The sequence below is a fragment of the Moschus berezovskii genome, chromosome 15 (assembly GCF_049115385.1).
Source record: "Moschus berezovskii isolate FMDL1 chromosome 15, NW_MosBer_1.0, whole genome shotgun sequence".
NCBI classification, from domain to species: domain Eukaryota; kingdom Metazoa; phylum Chordata; class Mammalia; order Artiodactyla; family Moschidae; genus Moschus; species Moschus berezovskii.
Genome location: NC_142474.1, coordinates 17,450,902 through 17,468,944, shown reverse-complemented (window position 1 = coordinate 17,468,944; position 18,043 = coordinate 17,450,902). Strand labels below are relative to the sequence as shown.

At 42.6% G+C, this 18,043-nt stretch overlaps 1 protein-coding gene across 2 annotated transcripts in view; it reads left to right on the top strand.

Annotated features, from left to right (window-relative positions):
* Positions 1 to 6,666: 6,666 nt before the first annotated feature.
* Positions 6,667 to 18,043, top strand: part of RPN2 (ribophorin II) — a 51,528-nt gene continuing 40,151 nt past the window's right edge. Inside the window, exons 1-2 of one of the 2 annotated variants that reach the window (XM_088843805.1) lie at positions 6,667 to 6,959; positions 10,560 to 10,753. In XM_088843805.1, coding sequence (XP_088699931.1) covers positions 6,947 to 6,959; positions 10,560 to 10,753 — 207 coding nt within the window. In that variant the 5' untranslated portion in view covers positions 6,667 to 6,946. The remainder of the gene's footprint in view (positions 6,960 to 10,559; positions 10,754 to 18,043) is intronic. The other variant, XM_055437047.2, reaches the window with a different exon arrangement.

The window sequence follows — 18,043 nt, the reverse complement described above, 5'->3', positions numbered from 1 at the left end:
AACAAAGCTGAGCCACAAAACTGTGCAGCAGGGAAATTTCCTGGTGGTCCAGTGGTTAAGAATCCACCTTCCAATGCAGGGGATGCGGGTTCCATCCCTGGTCTGGGAACTAAGTTCCTACATACTGCGGGGCAACTAAGCACATGTGTTGCAACTACAGAAGCCCTTGCATCACAGCATGAGAAGCCCACTTACTGCAGCTAGAGGAGCCCCCATGTATAGCAACTAAAGAAAGTTCACACCCTGCTGCGAAGATGCAGCACAGCCAAAAAAAAAAAAACAAAACACCCCCAGAAACCTGTGCAATAGAAGCATGAGGTATACCCATGCACAATAAAACAATAGTGGAATGAGACCCTCATCCTGTCCAATGAGGCCGGTAAGTTAATGATGCCTATTTCATGCTCCTCTGCACAACTAAAAAAGGGATAAGGTGACATTATACTGAAACCTGAGATGATTTACCATTTATGGTGTTCGTTACCATCTTTTTGCTCATTTTCACTGTACCATGACAGCCCCAGTTTGAACACGTAGAGATGAGAAAACTCCCCCACCTGATACAGAGAAGGAGGAGCTGATGATGGAAGCCTGATGTCCACTAAAGAACGAGGGAGAAGGTGGTCTTCTCCCCCTCCCCACATTTCCTTGTAGGGCAGTAAGTTCTGAGCCCTGCACCCTCCTGCCCATCTGCTTGTAAATCTCACAAGCATCCGATTCTAATAAATCACTTCTTATCTATAACATTGCCTCTCAGTCAATTCTTTCTATGCTGAGACATAAAGAACTGGGGCTTTTTGGAGCCCCCGAAACATATTTCTGTGGTTTCATCCTCAGTACCTAACATATTGTCAACCTCATGAGAAGTGAATGGATAGGTAAAAGATACTACTCCACTGATACAAGAGACTGCAACAGAACACTGCCCCTCTCTCAAACCCCTTTACCCTTTCTTACTTTTTCTTTCTTCTTATCACACAGTACCATCTATCATTCACTTATTAATGATATTGTTTATCATCATTATCCTTCTACTAAAATGTCTTGAATATTCATTGGAAGGACCGATGTGGAAGCTGAAGCTCCAATACTTTGGCCACCTGATGCGAAGAACAACTCACTGGAAAAGACCCTGATGCTGGGAAAGAGTAAAGGCAAAAGGAGGAGGAGGTGGAAGAGGGTGAGATGGTTAGATAGCATCACTGACTCAATGGAAATGAATTTAAGCAAACTCCAGGAGATAACAGAGGATAGAGGAGTCTGGTGTGCTGCAGTCCATGGGGTCGAAAAGAGTGGGACATGACTTAGGGACTGAAAAACAACAACAATAAACATGTAACTGAAACTTTAAAAGTGACTTCTTTTCTGAATTAGATAATAATTTTCAAGCACAACACAAATATTTCAAGTTTCTGTGCTATTTACAATGTAAAATCTACAGATGCAATATATTTTTAAGTTTAATCTCGATTAACATTATCTCCAACATTAAATTTACACAATAACAAAGCAATAAGTCAAGCCCTGGTTTGTAGCATTTGCTTACTCTATGGTATAAATATTCCATTTGCAGCCAAATCAAGCTACCAATGTTACTGGGAAGAGATGTGTAGTAGCATAGCAAGATATAATATTTCCACCATTCAGGTACAGTAGATACAAGCTACCACAAAAGCACAGACAATGGTAAAATAAAGAAAAATAATTAGGAAATGATGAATTTTGTTTTTAATATACTTTATTTCATTTTAAGTATAATTTTTCTAATAGCTGTATTTAACAACCAATTTGCAAAATTCCTTTCACTTATATATTTTTTACTTAGGTATAGTTGATTTATGGGCTTCCCAGGTGGCACTAGTGGTAAAGAACCCGTCTTGACAATGTAGGAGGCATAAGAACCTCAGGTTCCATCCCTGGGTCAGGAAGATCCCCTGGAGGAGGGCACGGCAACCCACTCCAGTATTCTATCCTGGAGAAGCCCATGAAGAGCCTGGAGGGTTACAGTCGATGGGGTCACAAAGAGTTGGACATGACTGAAGACACTTAGAATGTATGCACACATAGTTGATTTACAATGCTGCGTTAGTTTCTGGTGTACACCAACGTGAGAGAATATATAGATATATACAGAAAATACATATATATCCTTTTTCTTATTTTTTTTCATTGGTTTATTATAGGATACTGAACACAGTTCCCTGTGCTATACAGTAGGACTCTTCAGTTCAGTCGCTCAGTCGTGTCCTACTCTTTGCATCCCCATGGACTGCAGCACACCAGGTTTTCCTGTTCATCACCAACTCCTGGAGCTTGCTCAAACTCATGTCCATCAAGGCAGTGATGCCATCTAACCATCTCATCCTCTGCTGTCCCCTTCTCCTCCTGTTTCAATCCTTCCCAGCATCAGGATCTTCTCCAATGAGTCAATTCTTGGTATCAGGTGGCCAGAGTATTGGAGTTTCAGCTTCAGCATCAGTCCTTTGAATGAATATTCAGGACTGATTTCCTTTAGGATTGACTGATTTGATCTCCTTGCAGTCAATCCAGGGACTTTCAAGAGTCTTCTCCAACACCATAGTTCAAAAACATCAATTCTTCAGTGCTCAGCTTTCTTTATAGTCCAGCTCTCACATCCACACATGGCTACTGGAAAAACCATAGCTTTGACTAGACAATTTGACTATTTCAAATTTGGCAATTTAAAAAAAGGCACCAGAGACCAAATTGCCAGCATCCCAGTAGGACTTTGTGGTTTATCAAAATCCCTGAGAAATTTAACAGTTGACTCTCACAAGCCAGTATGAGGCTTCAGCACACCACTGGTTGTCTTAGTATTGAGTTGGAGGAGTTCTTTATATATTCTAGATCAGTGCTGTCCAATAGAATATTCTGTGACAACGGAAATGTTCTATATGTTTTTTTTTTTTTTTTATGTTCTATAATTGTGTGCAGTTCAGTCTCATCTCCACCAGTCACACGGGGCCACTGAATGTTTGAAATATGGTTAATACAAATGACAAACTGAATTTTTAATTTTAATTAAATTCAAATTAAAATATCCACATATTTAATGGCTAGTATACCATACAAGAGCACACTACCAAACAGAGAAAGAACTGACTTTTCCTTGTTTGGGACAGTAATAGACGGTAACATCCAGGACACTAATTATTGTAAAAGTTATATCGCATTGTGAATACTTTGGGTTCGTAACAGTCAAAAGTAGAATATAGTCAGACTGTCCCGGTTCACATTTTAAAATTTTCTTCTCTATAGACGCGAGAGACGCCCGGCTCCCGGCGGCACAGACGCGAGAGACGCCCGGCTCCCGGCGGCGCAGACGCGAGAGACGCCCGGCTCCCAGCGCAACCGACCACGTGCAGAATCGTGGCTGAGAGGAGCTGCCCCGCACCCAGGGTTAGGGCGGTGGCAGAGAGGAGCTGTACCACGTCCAGGAGGCGGTGGCTGCTTGGGCACTGGAGGGCCGAGAGGAGCTGATCCACATTCAAAGCAGGAGGGGCGGCCTTGAGGAGATACCCCTCGTCCAAGGTAAGGTACAGCGGCTGCGCCTTGCTGGAGCAGCTGGGAAGAGGTACTCCACGATCAAGTGGAATATAAGAATCCAGTGTTCTGGGGAGGAAGAACAAGATGGCGGAGGGATAAGACGGCGAGACCACTTTCTTCCCCACAAATTCATCAAAAGAACATTTGAATGCGGAGTAAAGTCCACAAAACAACATCTGAATACTGGCAGAGGACATCAGGCTCCCAGAAAAGCAGCCATTGTCTTCTAAAGGAAAGAGAAGAAATCAAGCTCCACCCACCAGAACACTGACACATGCCTCCCTAACCAGGGAACCCGGACAAGTCACCCGTCCAACCCCACACACAGCGAAGAAACTACATAATAAAGAGAACTCCACAAACTGCAAGAAGAGGGAAAGGCCACCCCAAGCAAAGCAATATAAGCAAGATGAAGAGGCAGAGAAATACCCAGCAAGTAAAGGAACAAGATAATTGCCCACCAACACAAACAAAAGAAGAAGATATAGGGAATCTACCTGATAAAGAATTTCAAATTTTGATGGTGAAAATGATTCAAAATCTTGAAAGCAAAATGGAGTTACAGATAAATAACCTGGAGAAAAGGATTGAGAAGATGGAAGAAAGATTTAATAAGGACTTAGAAGAGATAAAAAAGAGTCAATATACAATGAATAATGCAATTGATGAGATCAGAAACACTCTGGAGGGAACAAACAATAGATTAACAGAGGCAGAAGACAGGATTAGCGAACTAGAAGATAAAATTGTAGAAATAAATGAAACAGAGAGGAAAAAAGAAAAACCAGTTAAAAGAAATGAGGACAATATTAGAGACCTCTGGGACAATGTTAAACGCTCCAACATTCGAATCATAGGAGTCCCAGAAGAAGAAGACAAAAAGAAAGACCATGAGAGAATACTTGAGGAGATAATAGTTGAAAACTTCCCTAAAATAGGGAAAGAAATAATCACCCAAGTCCAAGAAACCCAGAGAGTCCCCAACAGGATAAACCCAAGGCGAAATACTCCAAGACACATATTAATCAAATTAACAAAGATCAAACACAAAGAACAAATATTAAAAGCAGCAAGGGAAAAGCAGCAAATAACACATAAGGGGATTCCCATAAGGATAACAGCTGATCTTTCAACAGAAACTCTTCAGGCCAGAAGGGAGTGGCAAGACATACTTAAAGTGATGAAAGAAAATACCCTACAGCCCAGATTATTATACCCAGCAAGGATCTCATTCAAATATGAAGGAGAAATCAAAAGCTTTACAGACAAGCAAAAGCTGAGGGAATTCAGCATCACCAAACCAGCTCTCCAACAAATGCTAAAGGATCTTCTCTAGACAGGAAACACAGAAAGAGTGTATAAACTTGAACCCAAAGTAATAAAGAAAATGGCTACGGGATCGTACTTATCAATAATGACCTTAAACGTAAATGGGTTGAAATTTTCAAAAAGGCTAGGAAACAATTCTCATAGCCATCAATAGTTCAGTGTTGAGTTCATGAATAGTTTTTAAAGTTTGGGACAAACTGTAGTATTTGCTATTTAAAGTACTATTTGTAATTGGCATATTACGATGTAACATTGGTCTTCATTTCCAACTTAAAACGCCTAAAAATGCCTAACAGGTTTTTAGATTTGTGAATTTTAGTTGAAATGTATTTTACGATGTTACTAAACCTGCAGAAATATTGAAATATTTCAGAGAACTTATTCACTGTACATTTAATTTATTTTATTTATAAAAGTTATGAACTGTAGAAAGCTTTACTTGTTGGGTCAAATGCTTGTTGCTTCAAATGCTTGTTGCATTTGAAGTGCTAGTTACAAGAAAATCAAATACCTTCAATGTATAAATGCTATTAAGTTTTTAAAGGACTCTGGAGTATAAGTAAGTTTGTTTAAAGAAATTTAGTCTATTCAACCTGAATCAGCTCTGTCAAACATTAATTAAAAGCCTCATTTTAAATAAATAAATAAATAAATAATGGTGGTGGGAGGGAGGGTTGGGAAGCTGGCTGGAGGTGGAGGTGGTGAAGTTTATAAATCTAATTAAAAATGAAGTTGCATTTCCATTTTCCCAATCCACCCATCCACCAGCGTACTGTGTCACTAGACATTATGTACGATTTTACTTTGCGACAGAAACCATTACATTTAAAAATTCATTACAGCAAGGTGAGTTAGACACATGATGGATGCAGCTTTAATTCTGCCATATATTATTACAGTTAAAATGTAAATGATGAAAAATATTTTGTGCTTATCAGCATTTATGTGGAAATGTGTTTTACAGTGATATATGATGTTATATATCTATTATTGTGATGAAAAAAAAAGCAATACAAAAAGACGAAGTGTTTATTAAAACATGAAAAAAAAAAGAAATAAATGGTTTTGCAGCACTGAAGAGATTATAGAAAGTAAATAAGCTAGATCAGACCTGTTTTATGTAGTAATTTTATAGTTTATTTTAATTATTTCAGTTGTAAAATATTGTTATACTGTTAATTAGTTCTGATTGTTCATATTAAACTATTGTAATGCAAAAAAATAAATTAATTAATTAAAAAAAAATAAATAAATAAACAGATTTCCAAACCTAAAAATAAAATAAAATAAAATAAAATTTTCTTCTCTATAAAATGGAAATATTAATAGTACATATCTCACAGACTGGGGATGAGAAGTGAATGACACAAGGTACACGGAGCGCTTAGTACCCTGTCTGGCTATCCCGTAAACGCTCAATAATCTGAGTTACCTCATTAAAAAATTCTTAGACCAGCCACTTCCATTGGGATTTATATCCTCCTCACACAAACGTATGCAGATCAGTTAAAAAGTCACTTATAAGTCAGTTACTAACAACCGAAACAATCTTCAGGGCAAGCTGCCATAATTTTCTTGTAAAAAGAAAACAAACCTGCAAACCGCTCAAATGTTGCTGGCCCTTTTCCACCGGACCCTTTCCATTCCTTTAAAATCGTCCGGGTTTCAGAGAGAGACGACTGAGTGACAGTGCGATCGGCCAATCACAGGAGGCCCCGTCTCGGGCCCACCCCGAGGCCTCGTCCAACCGCCTGCCGGTGGCTTCCGGAATGGGACCGTTGCGAGGAGGTCGGTTCCAAGTGGGCCGGGGCGCGGGGGAGAAAGCGGACCTGTACGCGGGGGCCGTGGCGCACTGCGCGCTCAACTCTGTGCGGCTGGTGAGCGCCGCTCGGCCCAGCGGAACGGCGGGGACTGACCTGTGCCTGGAGCCCATCCCAGCACACGGGGCCTGCCGCGAGTCCCTGGCGTCCCCTCCGGAGTCCTCTTGGAGCCACCTTCCCGAGCGGAAGTCCGCCTGCGGCTCGGGCCCTGGTGGGACCTGCTCGGAGGAATGGCGCTGCCGGGTGAGGCGTCGCGCAGGGCTCGACGACTGGGTCCCGCGGCCCACACGCTTTGGCGAGTGGGCGGTCGCCCGCGGGAGGCTAGTGCTCGCCATTCGGGGGCCGGCCAGGAGGGGTCCTCTTCCCCTGCGGGGCAGGGGCCTGAGCTCGGGCTCTCTAGGGGTCCGGCGTCTGACGGGGGGCTGGCCAGCGATTGGGACTGCGGGCGAGTGGAGGACAGGGTGGAGGTGGGTGCGGCCTGGGCTACGGGTCCCCCCGAGACCCAGTCGGGGACCGCAGCCGCGGAGAACCCGCGGTCTGGCTTCACCCATTCATTTGACTCGCGCGGGCTTCCGGGCCAGGTGGCCTAAGAGTGAGCTTTTGGCTAAATCGTCCTTCTTTGGACCATAGTTTCCTCTTCAGTGAAAGGGGTGAGAAAATCACACCTCTTTGAGAGCTTACGAGCGTGAGTTCTGAAGTTAAGATGTCTCCGGGTACAAACTTGCAGTCTGCCACGTTTTCGTAAAGTGACCCTGTGCAAGTTACTTAACTCCTCTGCACCTCAGTTTCTCATCTGTTAAATAGGTTAGTCTCTTAAATTACGATGGGAGTTAAATGAGACCATCTCCCTGCATAGTGTAGAACAGTGCGCGGCAATCAGTAAGCACTCAGTAAACTGAACTATATTGCCAGGTATTGAGAGGACACTGCAGGATGCAACCTCGTGTAGTCTCACAGCAACTTGGGAAATGTGTACTATTTTATTATTTCCACTTGACAGACGGAATCTCAGAGAAGACAGGTAACTTGCCCACGTAACAATGAATAGATCTGTGGGCTCACTGCTCCATTATTTGACAGGTTGAGGATAACAGAGTTCCTGCAGTTTGATTCTCAACTAGTTAGCCTGTCTTAGGGCAGGTAACTATTTCTGAAACTCAGTTTCTTGGTCTGTAAAGTGCACAGACTTGGGTATTGTGAGGATTTAAGGACTAAATGCACACAGAGTACTTTAGTATTGTGTGGGCATATCAGGCACGTGTTAAGTGCTCAGATTACAGCCCCCAAAGTTGAGTTGTTAATATCGTTGATATGAGGTGGGAAGATCAGGATACTGGCACAGGTGCTATGTTAGAGGAACTTGCAGTCTAGCTGGGAAAATGCTGGTCATAGTTACTAGATCTTAATGTACTGAGTACATACATGTATTCAAGGCACTGGGTCAGCATTAGTATCTGGATCCCTCTTTTACATCTTTACATGTATCAGCAATTCTAATTGAGTTCTAGCCAGACTCCAACCAGTTGGTCCCCTGGTCTAGACCACCACCATCTTTTTTCTTGCTGTATGGCTGTGGTCTCCTGACTGGTGTCTCTTTCTATCCTTGCTCCTCTGTTATCTCAGCACAGTATTGTTTATTCTCAACCCAAAGTTCCCGTTAAAATGTAAGTCAGATCACTCCTCTGCTCAAAATTTTCTCACTAAATAAAAGCCAAAGTGCCCATAGGGTCGTCCAGGTTTGACCTCTGCTGCGTCTGTCACCTTGTCCTACTTCTCACCCGTTGCTTAATCCTCTCCAGCCATGTCCTCCTTGCTAGTGCAGAAAGTCCCGTCTGCACTCCAGATTCAGGGTCTTTGTACTTGCTTTTCTTCTTGGGATAGTTTCCCTCCGGATATCTTCATGACTTGCTCCTTTTCGCTCAGGTTTATACATAATATCTCTATTTCTTAGATGGGCCTTCAGAGGCTGCCATGTTTTAAGTTGCATCTCTTCCCAGATATCCCTTATGTTCTTTATTTTTCTCCTCAGCACTTTTCACCTTCTAAGATGATGAATAATGTTTCTTAGTTATTTTGTGTCATGTCTTTTCCCACTAGAGTGTAAGTTCCATGAGGTTAGGGGTTTTTGTTCCTGTTGTATTAACACCAAAAATAGTTCTTGGTACATAGTAGTTATTCAGAAACATTTGATGAATGCTGATCCACATTACAGATCTCTTTCTAGTTTTTTTAAAGAACTTTCACATTCTTTAGGTTATTTAATACACACAAGGGCTTAAGTAGCACGAACGCTCACATCCCTAATGTAGGCATCCCTTCGTCAACATTCTCCCAAAAACAGTGGAGTGAGAACTCTTTAGATGGACCTGGGTTTGAGTCCAAGATTGGCTGTTTCTAGGCTGTTCTGGTTGTCTTTCTTATTTGTAAAATACCTTTCTTAAGGGGTTCTAGTTCAGACTGAAGTAGACGATGTAGGCAAAGGAGCATTAATTTTAAATGGTAACCTTATGATTATTGTTACTTGGAAGGCAGACTGTTCATGAAGCGGCCCATTTGAAAGGATTTTATTCCAATGAAAAGTAGGAATGTTCGACTCCTGGCATTTCCCTCTGTCCCCTGGGGCATAATAGATGGGGAATGATTTTTTTCCCCCATTTATTCAGCAAATATTAATTCAGTACTACCATGTGCAAGGCTTGGAAATACTGGGATGAATAAAAGCAACAGTCTGTCCTCGTGGAGCTTATAGTTTAGCAGAGGAATCAGACGTTTAAATTTAGTTGTAAAAAATACTACATAGAATTGTAAGTTGCTTTGAGTGGATATAGAAACAACAACAATAATGTAAAAGAAGGAGTAACTAACATTTATATAACCCTTATTTAATATACATGCCACTAACTAAGATATTCTAACTTAATGCATGTAATCCTAACAACCCTGAGGTAGATACTGGTATTATCCCACTTGAGGAACCTGAGGCACAGACTGGTCACACTGTAACTGCCATGGCCACCTGGCTAAAAAGTGACAGAGCTGAGATTTGAACCTGGCCCCAGACACCTTGTGTTTCACCATAGAACTGGGACCCCATCCAGAGGAGGGCTGCTGGGGGGCTTCTTAAGGAAGATATGCTGCTGCTGCTAAGTCACTTCAGTCATGTCTGACTCTGTGCGACCCCATAGACGGCAGCCCACCAGGCTCCCCTGTCCCTGGGATTCTCCAGGCAAGAACACTGGAGTGGGTTTCCATTCCCTTCTCCAATGCATGAAAGTGAAGAGTGAAAATGAAATCGCTCAGTTGTGTCCGACTCCTAGTGACCCCATGGACTGCAGCCTACCAGGCTCCTCTGTCCATGGGATTTTCCAGGCAAGAGTACTGGAGTGGGTTGCCATTGCCTTCTCCAAAGGAAGAGATACTTGACCCGAAATCTGAAAGTTGAAATTAAACAGGGGAAGACATGCCAAAGAACTGGGTAGGAAAGAACATGACTCGTTAAGAGAAATGGAGAGGAGGGCAGAGAGCCACCGATGAAAGAGATCCCACTGGGAAACAGGCAAGGCCACGTGAGGACTTGGGTTTGGATTTGTCCTAGGAGGCATTGGAGCTACAAACATACCTGAGATGGGAATGGCATGATGAGCCCCTTGCTTTAGATGCCCAGAAGCTGCTGGGAGGACTGTCATTCAGATAGTTGAAGACTGTGCCCACCGGTTCCCCAGGTGGAACCTCCCAGTTCCCTCACCCTTCTTCACATGATCTTGGTGCGCCTCATCATTGAAACTGTGTATAGAACTTTGAATAGTGTGGAGTGTGTTTATTTAACAATCATTTCCCCCCAAGGTTCAAGCACTGCCTTCCTATTGGCCCTGACAATCATAGCCGGCGCCCAGGCTTTGACGCCCACTCACTACCTCACCAAGCATGACGTGGAGAGACTGAAAGCCTCGCTGGACCGCCCTTTCACAAGTTTGGAGTCTGCTTTCTACTCCATCGTGGGACTCAGCAGCCTTGATGCCCAGGTGCCAGATGTAAAGGTGAGACCACTTTTGCCTTGGTGGCCTCTTCCTTCACTGTCTTCCTTTTGTGTACTTCAAACCTAACTCCTCTTGCTTATTTGAGAATACCCAGGGCTAAGCCAATGTCATAAATATTTATATCAATCTGACAGATCCTCTTTTTTTTCCTGAATGACGAATGTACCATGCCGGGTGTTTTAGTAAAGTATAAAGAAGACCAAGTCATAAATCCTTTAGGAACTTTCTATAGCTTTTATTGAAACTTTTACGGTGAGGCTGGGCTTTCCTGGTCGCTCAGATGGTAAAGAATTTGCCAGCGTGCTGGAGATTGCAGTTTGATCTCTAGGTGGGGAAGATCCCCTGGAGAAAGGAATGGCAACCCACTCCAGTGTTCTTGCCTGGAGAATCCCATGGGCAGAGGAGTCTCACGGGCAACAGTCCATGGGGTGGCAAAGAGTCAGACACAACTGAGTGACTTCCATTTCATTTCACTTCACTTACAGTGAGGCTATACTTGTTAAGTGCCCCGTGTGTGTGGTTAATAAATCTTAAAGGAGTTCAAGATGGGGAGCATTCACTTTTATTAAACACTGACGGTTACAGCATCAGGCAATTCTGATATAATTTTTGGATCTTTGATGAGGAAAAATGCATCATGACTGAAACCTTTCCTGGGTTTAGGAAAAGTCTTAAATTGTGAATTTACATTTTATTCATTACAGCAACATGGACAGCCTAGGGTAGGGAATTAGGGCCAGGTTTCTCACATAAGCCTTGTGTGTCAGTTTCCTATAGTTGTGTAACAAATTTCTGTCAACTTAGGGATTTAAAACAACACTCATTTATGAATGGATAGTTCTGTAGGTCAGAAGTCCAGACAGGCTTGGCGGGGCTTTCTGCTTAGTGTCTCATAGGTCCCTTTGAAGGTGTTGGCCAGGCTTGGCTCTTAACCTGTAGGCTCTTCAGGTTGTTGGCAGAATCCAGTTTCTTGTGGTCATGGGTCTGAGGTCCCCATTTTCTCATTGTCAAGCCAAGGGCTGCTGTCCACTCCTCACGGCCACCTCCTTTCTTCTCATCTTGCCCTGTCCCCCACGTAGGTCAGCCACGGCATGTTGAGTCCTTCTTACTTTTCAAATCTCTTGACCTCCTCTTCTGCTGCCAGTTGGAGAAAACTCTCAGCAATTAAAGGGCTTACCTTTTAGGTCAGGCCTACCTAGAAAATCTCTGAATTTTAAGGCCTGCTGTTTTGGGGCTTTAATACACCTGAAAAATCCCTTCATAGCAATTCTTAGGTTAGTGTTTAAATACATAATCAATGGATGGAAATCTGACCATGACATGTTTAGAATGCTTCCTTTCTTATACTAGCATGGAAATGGCCCCACATTTAAATGGTTTATGACTAAAGTTTATTTTTCACTCGTACTATAATATGGCCATCAATGGTCAGCTGGGGCTTTGCTCCATATTTTTCAGGCTAGGATTTAGCCTGATGGAGTAGTCTGTTTCTGGAATGTTGTAGAGATGTGGTGACTTCTACAACTTCTCTTCAGAAGAGATACTTGCCACTTTGTTTTTTCTTTCTCATTTCTTTGCCTAAAGCAAGTCCCGTGGCCATGCCTGGGTTCGACAGATTAGGGCAATGTAATCTTCAGAGGACAGTGCATTTTAGGGAGTGGTAACATGTCCAGTTAGCTGCTCAGTCCCTTTGCTAAGGCCTGTCTTGGCATCCTCCCTGACCCTCAGATCCTTTTCATCTTTAACAGTCTCCCTCCGCCCCCATCTTTTACTTATGGAACAAGCCAGATCACTTGTCCTGGAGAATTTTCCACATTCTGCCTTTGATTGATTATATCCTCATGTTGTTTTTGAACATATTTTCTTACCTCTTGGATTCTTAGAAACTGATAGTTCTTGAGGCTTATTTATATTCAGGGTCAGTTTGTAGGCATTTCTGTGTACTTCCTTTTAGTGGATGCATAATATCTGATTGTTTCATTTTTAGTTGTGATAAAGTTGAATCCGTAGATTCAGGTGTTGTCACAACAGTCTATCTCTTGTACACAGTGTATAGCAGGGATTTGTTTTTTAATCTATTCTGAAAGTCTCAGTTTCTTAGTTGGGGATTTAGTTCATTTATATTTTTTGTAGCTGTACTGTTCGATTTAAGGCTACCATTTTGTTATTTTCTGTTTGTCTATCCTTTCCTCTTCCTTTCTTTTCTTAGTTTGAATCTTTTTATTAAAAATAGTTTCTCTCTTCTATTGACTTTTTGCTTATTTAGTTCTTTAGCAGTTGATCTAGAGATTGTAATATACATCTTTAAAAAAAAACTTATTATTTAATTGGCTGTACTGGGTCTTGGTTGCTGCGTGTGGGCTTTCTCTAGTTGTGGCGTGTGGGGGCTACTCTAGCCATGGTGGACAGGCTTCTCATTGCGGAGGCTTCTCTTGCTGGTGAGCATAGGCTCTAGGGAGCACAGGTTTCAGTAGCTGCAGTTCATGGGCTCTAAGCATAGTATTTGTGGCCCAGGCTTAGTTGTCCTGTGGCATATGGAATCTTCTGGACCAGGGATTGAACCCATGTCCCCTGCATTGGCAGGTGGATTCTCAACCACTGGACCACCAGGGAAGTCCCTGTAATATGCATCTTAACTTATCACAGTATATTTTGAATTATTTTGCCACATCATGAATAAGGAAAGGACCTTATAACAAAATATTTCTCTTCAGACTCCCATCGTTTGTACTACTGTCATACTTTTTAATTTTTTTAAAGGATCACAGCCTTGTGCTGTCTGGTGTCTCAACATCTCATTTTGTTCAGTTTTATCGTTATATGTGGCAGTTTAATATTTTAATTCCATCCTGGTCAGAATAGGTAGTCCCAGTTGATGTCTTGCAGTCCATTGCAATTGTTTTTTTTTTTTTGATGCTCAAAATGTTCCATTTTTGCCAGTGGGCCAGAATGTTTCTGTATGTGTGTGTTTTTGTGAACTGGTAGTCTTTGAGAATTTCTGATGTCCTCGGTTTATCTTTCCTGGCTGGGACTAGAATCAGTAATTGCTATTATCTATTGAATATCTGATATACGCCAGATACACTGGACACGTTATCGTGAGTGTTCTTAATTCTCAGTTCAGTTCAATCGCTCAGTGGTGTCCGACTCTTTGTGACCCCATGGACTGCAGCATGCTAGGCATCCCTGTCCATCACCAACTCCCGGCTGCTGCTGCTGCTGCTAAGTCGCTTCAGTCGTGTCTGACTCTGTGTGACCCCATAGACAGAAGCCCACCAGGCTCCCCCTTCCCTGGGATTCTCCAGGCAAGAACACTGGAGTGGGTTGCCATTTCCTTCTCCAATGTGTGAAAGTGAAAAGTGAAAGTGAAGTCGCTCAGTCGTGTCCGACCCTTAGCGACCCCACGGACTGCAGCCCTCCAGGCTCCTCCATCCATGGGATTTTCTAGGCAAGAGTACTGGAGTGGCTTGCCATTGCCTTCTTCGACCAACTCCCGGAGTTTACTCAAACTCATGTCTATCCTGGAGTTGACTCAAACTCATGTCTATCGAGTCGGTGATGCCTTCCAACCATCTCATCCTCTGTCGTCCCTTTCTCCTCCCACCTTCAATCTTTCCCAGCATCAGGGTCTTTCAGATGAGTCAGTTCTTCCCATCACGTGGCCAAAGTATTAGAGTTTCAGCTTCAGCATCAGTCCTTCCAGTGAACACCCAGGACTGATCTCCTTTAGGATAGACTGGTTGGATCTCCTTCCAGTCCACGGGACTCTCAAGAGTCTTCTCCAACATCACACACAGTTCAAAAGCATCAATTCTTCGGTGCTCAGCTTTCTTTATAGTCCACCTCTCACATCCATACATGACTACTGGAAAAACCATAGCTTTGACTAGATAGACCATTGTTGGCAAAGTAATGTCTCTGCTTTTTAATATGCTATCTAGGTTGGTCATAACTTTTCTTCCATGGAGCACGTGTTTTTTAATTTCTTGGCTGTAGTCATCATCTGCAGTGATTTTGGAGCCAAAAAAAGTAAAGTCTGTCACTTTCCACTGTTTCCCCATCTATTTGCCATGAAATAATTGGACCAGATGCCGTGATCTTAGTTTTCTGAATGTTTGAGTTTTAAGCCAACTTTTTCACTCTTCTCTTTTATTTTCATCAAGAGGCTCTTTAGTTCCTCTTCACTTTCTGCCATAAGGGTGGTGTCATCTGCATCTCTGAGGTTATTGATGTTTCTCCTGGCAATCTTGATTCCAGCTTGTGCTTCTTCTAGCCCAGTGTTTCTCATGATGTACTCTGCATATAAGTTAAATAAGCAGGGTGACAATATGCAGCCTTAACATACTCTTTTTCCGATTTGGAACCAGTCTGGTGTTCCATGTACAGTTCTGTTTCTTCCTGACCTGCATACAGAGTTCTCAAGAGGCAGGTCAGGTGGTCAGGTATTCCCATTTCTTTAAGAATTTTCCACAGTTCTTAATTCCATATGGTCAGAAATATTTTCCTGTAATAGAGGAGGAAACACAAGTTTAGAAAGGTTAAGAAAATTGCCCTGTGTCTGCCAACCATCATCTGAATAATGGCCCCCAGGGTCAAATCCAGCTTGAAGTCTGTTTCTGTAAATAAAAGTTTACTGGAACACACCTAGACCCATCATTTATATATTGCTTATGGCTAGTTTTGCACTTTAACAATAAAGTTGAGTAATTACTAAAGGGAGTTATCTGGCCCCCAAAGCCTATTCTCTGACCCTTTGTAGAAAATTTGCTAATCCCTGCTATATGAGAGCTGCACTTAGTCAGAAATTCAGATATCTTCCTGACAGCTATTATTTGTTCCTGCCCTGTATTTCTGTGTGTGACTGTTGAAACCAACTTTCCTCACGTTGTTGTAAACCCTTTAGGTCAGGGTACCGCCTGATAAAGTTAGTTTTGCTCAAAAGAAAATGCACAAGCAGCAGAGTCGTTAGCCCAAGCTTTTGATCTTGGCTCCATCTTGGTAAAATGGGAGTTATGATGCCTTTCTCGGGATCACAGAAAAGATAATGTGGAATCATATTATGCGTAACAAGCCCATGAAAGATCCTTTGATTGTTAACTATTGTTATAATTAATATTTTAAAACTTTTGCTTTTATAATTTTGCTTTTTATAAGTTATTCATGTGAATTCAGACAGTGCTAGTGTAGATACTGTATGGACAGCGCGTGGTGTCTGTAAAGGGCCTGGAAAGAGAGAAAACAGTTGAGAGGCATAGGGTGGAGCAGTCTTGACCAGCAGAGGTTTTGTATCTCAGATATAGGAGAGAAAATGGGATTATTAGGTTAATTTTAAATTTTGGCGGATTTGAACTCAGATGAGTGGTTTCTACTGATGGATTTCAAACATCTGTAGGACCATAGGATTCAGTCCAGGGGCCTCCTGGAGAAGTGGGGTGGTCTTACTCTAACTTGAATGATACCTTTTTTTAAAAGATTGATTTCTGTATTTTTGGCTGCTCTAGGTCTTTGTTGCTGCACGTGGACTTTCTCTAGTTTGGTGTGCAGGCTTCTTGTTGCGGTGGCTTCTCCTGTTGTGGAGCACGGGCTGTAGGCGAGTGGGCTTCGGTAGCTGTGGTTCACGGACTCAAGAGTGCAGGCTCAGTAGTTGTGGTGCACGGGCCCCGTTGCCTGCGGCATGTGGGATCCTTCCTCCCAGACCAGGGATTGAACCCAACACGTCCCCTGCATGGACAGGCAGATTCCTAACCACCAGACCACCAGGGAAGCCCAGAATGCTACCTTTTAATCTGTCTCATGATTTGGAGCTGCATGTGTATTTAGATTGAACTCATGCCCCTGTGGGTGTTCTCTGCTGATGTCACGAGTTCGAGTGGATGTTGGCCCAGGCTGAAGGTATAGGCTAAAGCCATCCAGACAACTGCAGTGCACTGTGATTCGGGGATAATTGTGTGATTCAGTTCAGTCGCTTAGTCATGTCCGACTCTGTGATTTCATGGACTACAGCACACTAGGCTTCCCTGTCCATCACCAACTGCCGGAGCTTGCTAAAACTCATGACCATTGAGTCAGTGATGCCATCCAACCGTCTCATTCTCTGTCATCCCCTTCTCTTCCTGCCTTCAATCTTTCCCAGCATCAGGGTCTTTTCAAATGAGTCAGTTCTTCCCATCAGGTGGCCAAAGTATGGAATTTCAGCTTTAGCATTAGTCCTTCCAGTGAATAATTCAGAACTGATTTCCTTTAGGATTGAGTGGTTTGATCTTGCAGTCCAAGGGACTCTCGAGAGTCTTCTCCAACGCCACAGCTAATTGTGTGATTAGTGATGGTGGTGGTTTAGTCCCTAAGTAGTGTCCAACTCTTGGGACCCTGTGGACTGTAGCCTGCCAGGCTTCTCTGTCCATGGAATTCTCCAGGCAAGAATACTGGAGTGGGTTGCCATTTCCTTCTCCAAACTGTGTGATTAACTGTGGCTTTTTGTTCCTAATTCAGTGGTTGGCTTCAAGATCTTGATTTGACAACTGCACCACTGAGGGATGTGTGCTGCTGACTGAACCTTTCAGAATCTTTGTTTTCTCATCTGTAACATGGAAATAGTTATAGTACGCAGCTTACAGGTGATGGATGTAGGGTGGTTAGCATGGTGATGGCAGGTAATACGTGTGTAATCAGTATTAGCTCTTAATAGTACTATTATGTAATAGTGGTAGTTCATGTACACTGACGTTTTATTTTTTTTATCAAACTGCCATCCACATTGCTTATTGCCTACTGAACAGAAGGTGTTCCACAAATATTTGTCGAATGAATGAATTGTAAACTTTAGCGTAATAGAAATGAACACTCTCTAAATGTGCCTCTTAATCGGAAAATAAATGGCTTAATCACATACTTCATTCTTCTAATCATTTATGAAACATGCTGTGGTGAGGGTGTGATGTATACATTGTAAGCCGTGGAAGGAACAGAGTTGTATGGATGTTTAGGAGCTGGTGGATTTCCTTATTAGAGATGCACATTAAATAAACCAATTGAGAAAGAGTCTCTGTTACTACCACTTCTGTAGTGGGGTGTGTCCTGCTCAGCTGTCTTGCTTTCAGTGAGCAGGGAGAACTCCCTCAGTTCTGTTAGATCCACTGAGTTGGTTGCTCTCATAGATAGATCATTAGGGGAGATTTTGGTTATTTTGTCATAACAGATTCAGCAGGAAAACTGAAAAGAATGGGGTTAAATAAGTATGAGAGGAGAGCACAGTTCTGTAAACAGTGGAGTGTGGAATGAGAGTTGATTTTA